Source organism: Siphateles boraxobius, unplaced genomic scaffold, assembly GCF_051911475.1.
Source record: "Siphateles boraxobius isolate OS27281-9 unplaced genomic scaffold, OSU_SipBor_1 22, whole genome shotgun sequence".
Classification (NCBI taxonomy): Eukaryota; Metazoa; Chordata; class Actinopteri; order Cypriniformes; family Leuciscidae; genus Siphateles; species Siphateles boraxobius.
Window position 1 is genome coordinate 23,196,501 of NW_027508833.1, and position 8,301 is coordinate 23,204,801.

At 42.0% G+C, this 8,301-nt stretch overlaps 1 protein-coding gene across 1 annotated transcript; it reads right to left on the reverse strand.

Moving 5' to 3' along the window:
• Nucleotides 1-1,907: 1,907 nt before the first annotated feature.
• On the reverse strand, nt 1,908-5,284 carry kcnk13a (potassium channel, subfamily K, member 13a). Its single transcript, XM_077238202.1, has 2 exons — nt 4,625-5,284; nt 1,908-3,151 (listed from the first exon to the last, which is right to left on the reverse strand). Exons 1-2 carry the CDS (start codon nt 4,953-4,955, stop codon nt 2,250-2,252), a joined length of 1,233 nt encoding a protein of 410 aa, XP_077094317.1. The 5' UTR covers nt 4,956-5,284; the 3' UTR covers nt 1,908-2,249.
• Nucleotides 5,285-8,301: the final 3,017 nt, after the last annotated feature.

The window sequence follows — 8,301 nt, forward strand, 5'->3', positions numbered from 1 at the left end:
TCAGACTTCCTGGTGCCACAATGACAGAGTGCCTTGTTTTATGGTTTTGTGGAATTCTGCTACTTGCTCAGTTTTGATCATGTCATCACTGCCTGATTTAATCTAATGTCCTACCAACCTAAAGAAATGGGTCTTCACGTAGGCCTACCTGCAGCTCAGTCAGACATACCCCATCTTGTATCTCAGTTATTGACTGTACCTCAGAGGACTTAAATATTAATAATATTACTGAAATATAATATACTTTTTTGTATTTTTTATGTATTAAATTTTGGGGGTGGGCGCTTATAAGCTCTTTGCTTCGGCCCACTCCTTTTGAGCAGAATGGTTACTGCTCAAATAAATAAATAAATAAATAAATAAATAAATAAATAAATAATTTATTATTGTGGCGTTTATTTTGTATACCGGTTGTTTTTTACATTGCAGGGGACTATTTTTACTTAGCGGAAAGATTAAGAAAACACACAAAAAAACAATCTAATTATTTCAACACAGACTGATTTTTCATGTCCATGTATTTATTTATTTTGTGACTTTCAATGCTTATAGTTGGATGTATGAGCAAGAAAGAGAGATGAATAGGCTTGTGCAAATCAATAAGTTATAATGAAGACCGGAGTTTCTTTCACCCATGTGACATATGAGACAGAGAGAACGCATCTGCGAAGTAATACGGGAGACATGAAAGTAGCGCCAGTTTCAGTTATGTGATTAGGGACTGAGGGATGAGTGTTGCCACAGGTAATGTATTACCGCTATAATGTGACCTAAATAAAATGAAGTAAATAAAAAAATCACATCACACACATTTACAAGATTTCCCAGCAAAACTGGCAATATTTTATTATAATTTCTCATGCATTACACCTTTACATACAGTCATTCATCTCAACATAAAGTGAGCAGGTTTCAAAGTTCAAGATACAAAGTGCTGGAGAAAATGATCTGATGTCCTGCATCATACCCATTTTGGCATTGCACATATTTCATGAACAATTCAAAACGACATTGTTCTTTTCATTCAGTGCACTTCTGATACATTTCAGTTAATCTGAAATACCTGATAAGCAATTCAAGCAATCAATAGGCTTCCGAGTCATGAATTTTATACAGCTGTTAGACACTCTGAAGTATCTGCAGTAGCCTACAACGTCATGAAGCAGATGGCATGCGAGCTGTCTGCCTCTCATAACTGTCGCACCTTATTCCTCGTGCCCAAATCTGCATATCTGCACAGTGAAGAGGACAGTAAGCTACTGGTGGATGAATGTAATTTGCATCCCCTTATCACTTGGTTCATTTACCCTAAAATAAATGATCCATTCAGAAGCTATCAAAAGACAGAAAGAGATGTCCAAAAGTCTGAGACCACACTGAAAATATATTTTATACACTGTAAAAAAAAATAAAGATATGATCAATAAGTTACGACAACACATGTTTTTCATTGCTTTAACTCCTAAATAAGTTAAGCAATTTTCTACTTTTTTTCTAGTTATACAAGATTTTTATAATCTTGAATTATAATTCTTATAATTTAACATATATTTATTTATGAAAAATAATCCAAAATATATTTTCACCCCATAGTGGTCTCAGACTTTATTGATTAGACTTTGTAGACTCCACTGTAGATCTACCAGCATGGAATATGTGCATTTTTATTTTTATATAGGCATTCAAAGTGCTAGTTTGGCAATAAATAAATAAATAAATAAATAAATAGATAAATAAAATAAACAGATTAAAATTCCAATAATAAAATAAAAAAAAAGTTTTAACACTTTATTTAGTGTCCTTGTTACACATTTAACATATACTGTAGTTACTGTACTAGTAATAACTATAAATTATGCATATTTACATGCTAACCCTAAACCAACATCTATTCCTAACCTCAAACCCTATAATAAGTACATGTACTCAATTAATATTACTCAGTACTTAAATGTATAATTACACAGTAACACGGACACCTTAAAATAAAGTTTAACCAAAAAAGTTTGAGTCAAAATATGGTGCAGCAAAGCCTCTCCCAGCACCTCAATCAGACCTGAGCTTCAGTTCTACATCTTCTTTAGCTTTAGAGCAGCAATGGATATTTCAGCTACAGCATTCAACACATATTAGAGACCATGTACAAGACTAAATCTGTATTATAAAAGTAACAATATAGCTAAACTATGGGCAGTGCAATCTGGCTTTTTCATAAAGTCATTGTGATAGTTTGTTTGTAAAATTAATATTTATCTGTCCGCACTGGTTTCTGCAAGCCTATTATTCATTATGCCCAGGGCTCCAACCCCACCAGAGAATCCATTGTGCCTGTTTGTTGAGCCGCATGGCCGCGGATGGCCGTTGGCCGTCTCAGACAGTTGTTTCTGCATGATCGCCAAGTTGACCTTATTAGCTACCAGGAAGTCTCTCATGGAGATCATCTCTCCAGACATCCTGCGTCCATCCGTCTCGCTATCATTCACTGCATCCGTGTCTATGGATATGTTGCGAACACGTGTTCGGAGATGGCCCGGCATGACTGCGTTCCTACGGGGCCGGAGAGGCCTCACAGGGCAGTGGCGGCAATGTATCTTAAGCTTTTTCAGGAGCCAGTTGAGCACCTGTTTGATAACAATGGAAATGACGTTGAATAGCGAGTAAATGCAGCAAACGCCCATTACAATAAAGAGAAAATTGGCAATTCGGTAGATGATCTGGTTCTCGTATCTGGCTCGCTGGCTGCTGACCATATCCCCGAAACCAATGGTGCTGAATGCCACAAAGCAAAAGTACAGCGAATCCAAGTATCCCCATCCCTCAATTGAGGAGTACATGGCTGAAGCACAACATGAAATGATCATTGCTGCCACACAAAGAATCAACATTACACAATACACTGAGGGCTTCCATCCTGCAAGACTGTCTTCATGATCTAGCCTCGCATTGCTCGAATCTCGTCTGCTGTCGTGAGGTAAAACTCCTTTGCGTCGCCGTTGGACTTCATAGCAGGACTTGAGCACAAAAGCCAACACGGTTATTATTCTTTCCAAGAACAGATTGAAAAATAAAATGGTGGCTGCACAGCCAATGAGGCCATAAAAGATCAGGAAGATTTTTCCACCGACTGTGGCAGGTGTGGTCATACCAAACCCTGTGGGAAATACAATAGGAAGAATTGTTAAGTTATACCCTCACTGTATATAACTGAATAAACCAAATCTGACAAACGATTTTCTTTGTCCTTAAAGCTGGAGAAGAAAGTGTTGCTATTGGTGACAGATCCTGAAACATCTCCCACCTTTCCCTTGTCACACTGATTGAAATGCAAACAACAAGTGGATTGCATTATCATTCTCATAGATGTTTTCCCCCCTCACATAAAAGCCACCATTGAGGAGGACATTGTGAAGACAAGCACATTCACATCCACATCCTCAGCTCAGGTCTGAAGACTTTTTCACATGAATTTCATTTGCTTCATGAGAAAGGAAATTAAACCAAACTAAACAGCAACAGTTAGATGAACACAATGTGGCAAATAGTAAAACAATAAGCTACAAAGGTTTTCATCGTTTGGAAATTGTGAGGTTGTGGGTTCCCCTTTGGGAAATCTTTCAGGAATTAGTGAGGAATACAGGCAAGGGAAACTGGGAAATTGTGTAAACACATCTTTTATTGCATTACGTAGTGTTCAATGCAGATAAACAGCATTTTATGAAGTTAGGGAAGATATTAATGTCAATATTTGCCAACTTAGAATAGTAGGATGTATAGAAAACGAAGGTGGAAATAATTTCGACTGACTTCATATAACGATCCATTATATCTCAGTTCTTGTAGTGTCAGGTCAGAAACTGTACCAGAAGCAAGGTTTTCAAAAGCTGGAAAATTTCAGGCTAAGCCAAACATATTGACTTCAAAATCTGTTATAATAGATATCAAATAGCCTCTAGTCTATATAAGCAATAACTTTACACTAATAGCCACATGCAGACAGTGACCTGCATCAATAGTCATCTCTCCTGCTGCTCAAGGTAAGTTTGCAACACTTTACATTAGTGTTCATGCATGTTTCAAATATATTTAAACTAAATTTAATGAATTACATTTTAATAATAAAAACACATCAAATTTTAATTACAAGTATCTCCACAAATAGATAAATATAAATTAAACACAACAACATAGCACTAATGTAAACTAACCACAATTTCTGTGCTTGACTTGTATTAGTTAATAATAAATTATATATTTATCTTTTTTGTTGTGTTTGTGGATTCACTGACATACTGTACATTCATTCAGGGTGAAACAACTAGCTACTTAAAGACAGATTTTTGACATAAGGTCACCATGTCCTCAAACTATATATATATATATATATATATATATATATATATATATATATATATACTTTTGTTTAGACTATAAGAAATATTCACCGGATTAAAAAGTTTGACAATACACATTATAATCATCGTTTACTATTTATAAATGCTTTAAATAAATTGTTAATATAAACCATATAGTGAATTTAGGTAGGCTATTTAATACAATATATCGAAAACAACATATTTACGAATACTTCCTTATTAGTCAGGATATATGTTTCAATCATTCTTACCGATGGTGGAAACGACAGTCCCGACAAAATAAAAGGCTCCAGTAAAATCCCAGCGTGGTCTAAGGGTGTCCACCCGTATTCCTGCAATGTTCGCCTCTTCATAATGTCTCAAGAACTTCTCCAGATCACTTTTGTTGAGATTGTACTTTTGGCTGAAAAGCTCAAACCTCTGAGCCCACCTTTCCTTCGCCTGTTTCTCCTTGGGATGCTCCAGGGCTGAAAACACCGCGGCTCCGCACAGGAGGTAGAGGATGATGAGGAGCAGCAACATTATGAACCTGGCATTATCTTCATTAGCAGGACCACAACAGCACGCGCCTCTACATGCCATTATGTGATACTGCTGGACAGGACTGGTAATAAAGTCTCCACATCTTACATTTTACGTTGTTGTACATGCAACTGTAAGAAACTTCGTCGTCTTCCATTATTCTTGGGCTGCATGTACACCAAATGTGCAGCATAAGCGCAATGATGATGAGAGATGCTCATTCCATCCTCAGAGAATGATTTAGTGCCAGTTGAAATCCTGATAGATGAGATTGTGGGTGGATCTGGTAGTTCAGCTCATCTCATGTGATGCATCTCACTGGGTCTCATCGAAAATAATGTTTCGTACCTTGTTTCAATCCACTTCGCGCGCTGGTACGTCCGTCAAGTGGTTGCATGCGTGAGTTATATTTTGAAATAAATGTTTACATGTACAATCTTTTTTTTTGTTTTGCATGAGCTAGACCTACTTTAGTAAGCCGTTTGAACTCTGGAGATATTCAATCCGATGTTCAATTGACAAACCTCACAAGAAGTAGGCTATGCACTTTCCCTGCGATTGCACGAAACTATCGGAGCCTCGAGGCATATGGCAAGCCATTTGAACAATGACACTTAAAACTAACACATATTTCTGTTTTTTTTTTGCTGCTTGTTTTACTAGTATTACAACCAAGAACTCTAATAGTGACTAATAGTTTACTACTAATCAAATTAGTCTAATGATGCCACCAGTAATTTGCTACTATTCACTATCCCAATAATTTTGCCATTATATTCGGGGATCTGTGTTTCAGTCAGATGTCAACAACCAGTGTGTATTCCAGTTTTACTGTGAAATACTTATTAATTAGGTATTCACTTTTACACTTTTTCAAAAAGTACAAAAAACGTTTTGAATGAATAGCAACAAATAGACACTCATACTTTCATCAGACACTTGTTTTCCAATTATTACTGTACTAGTGACATTTTTACTAGCCATTATATGACAAGAAAAAAGGATCTTGTAATAATATGAATTAAGTATTGGTGAGGTTAATAAAACAAACTTTTCATTGTAAATTTACAGTAAAATACTGGCAGCTGGGTTGGCAGCCACTTACTGTATTTTTACAGGATTACTACTGTAATCAACGTTTACGCATAGTTCTATTACAAAATACAGTATCCTGCTTTAATATGTATTTTACAGTATTACAGTTGTCTACAGCAATTCATTGCATTAATACAATGGGATACTGCAATTTCTGCTTTTCATATTGTACTTATATTGAATATGTCATACCATAAAAGTATGATATATTAATTATTTAATGGCAAAGGAAATGGAAAACATCATACTCTTGAGTTCTCTTACGAGAGTTTCTCTCGTATTGCGTAAGTTTAGCTTACGCTACGGGAAAGATTCATCTTCTCAAGATACTGAAGCCAAAAATTATCCTTAATTTTGTATAACTTGTCAACGCAGTGCAGCAGCTAGCAGACCTAGAGCAGGCCATGTCGCGTGCTCAGTGGCTGCCCTGCGGGCAACTGCTGCAGCCTACCAGTGCGCCCCGCGTGACGTCACGCCCAATGAGGGGCGCCCGCGCCTTTATAGCGTCACAGCCCGCCAGATAGCCGTGGCTTAGCATATAAAATAGGGGCTGTAGGCTGAATTCTCTGATTTTTCGACTCTTCAGCGAGCTCTTCGCATCGCTGATTTGAGAGAAGCCACCGCCGCCGTCGAACAGCGAACAGCCAGCCTAGGACAGCGCTGAGGAAGCCGGCCGTCTTCGCCACCTTCAGCCATCCGTGCGAGCTACGCTATCCGGCGACGTATTCTTTTTTGCTATTATTCTAAAAGAGCAGCGAGCGTCTTTTTAAAGATGCCTCGCACTTCCTGCGGCTCGTGTAAAGCCCCGCTCAGCGCCGGAGACCGCCACCTGATCTGCGCTCTCTGCCTGGGCCTGGAACACGCAGAGCTCGCCCTCGCGTCCGGGGGCTGCGAGCTCTGTGAGGAGCTTCCGCTGTCGACCCTGCGGGCTCGACTCGAAGCATTCAACACCACAGCAGTCACTCCGCCTCCTGTGGGACCGCGCAGAAAGAAGCGCCGTTCCCTGAGACAGCCGGAACCTGTGGCCACAGCGACGCGCTCGCCGGAGAACCTCCCTCGAGCCTCGCTCTCGCCTTCCCCACCTCTCCTCACCGACGCGCAGCTGCCGCTTACGAGCCTCACTGCCGTCACTTCGGAGGATGAGTCCGTGGGACATGTCACAAAAGACTGCTGCTCTATCCTGGCATCAGACAGCGAGGAATGGTCGCTTCAAGCGGTTGACCGTCTCGGGCTCGAGTGGTCGCTGCCGAAGGAACCCACGCCGAACAGGCTCGACGGCTGCTTCCTTCAAATTCGCCGCCGCGCAGTTTCAAAAACCAGGCCCGCTCCATTCCTGCCGGAACTTCATGCGGAGCTGACGAAGTCGTAGAATTCACAGTTTTCTGCTAGACTTCAGTCACAGGCCTCCGCGTCGCTCTCCCGAGTGGACGGCGCCGCCGAGAAAGGGTACACAGCGATTCCCCCTGTGGAAGAGGCGGTCGCAGCGCACCTTTGCCCGCCCTCCGCGAGATGGCGGTCACGGTCAGCCCTCCCGTCTAAAGCCTGCAGAGCCACTTCCGCCTTGGTCGGCCGCGCTTATGCCACCTCCGGCCAGGCCGCGTCTGCTCTACACTCGATGGCTGTGCTTCAGATCCTGCAAGCCGACCTCCTCCGTGAATGGGATGAGAACGGCCGGGACCCAGCTGCGGTTACGGATTTGAGAAGCGCTACGGATCTCTCTCTCCGCGCCACCAAAGCCGCAGCCCAAGCCATCGGACGAGCCATGGCCGCGTTAACCGTGACGGAGAGGCACCTCTGGTTAACGCTCGTGGATATGAGGGAAACTGAGCGAGCCACCTTTCTAAACGCGCCGCTTTCCCCCACTGGTCTCTTCGGCCCAGCGGTGAACGGGATCGTTGACCGCTTCTCTATGGTGCAAAAGACCACGCAGGCCATGAACCTCTTCCTGCCGCGACGCTCAAGTTCCGCCACAGGCCGCTCTCGCGAGAGACAAAGCCAGCCTCCTGTGCGAACCAGCACCCAGCGTCCAGCACAGCCTCAGCATCAGCCTTCGCAGCGACGTCAGGGCGGCCGCCCTAGATCGCGCTCAGACAGCCGTCGCAGACCGCCGCCCCCCAGAGGGCCTCGGCAGAGACTCACGCTGAAGTCTGAGCACGCGAAGCCCTCCTAACAGCGAGAGAGAAAAGACGCGCGTGTCCCGCTGCGGCCGGACCGCCATCAAAGTTCATTTCCCTGTCAGTCCCCTTCGAACAGGCTACTGCAGTGGTTCAACTAGCAGCCAACGAGCCGGTTTATTCACCCTCTCGCCTGC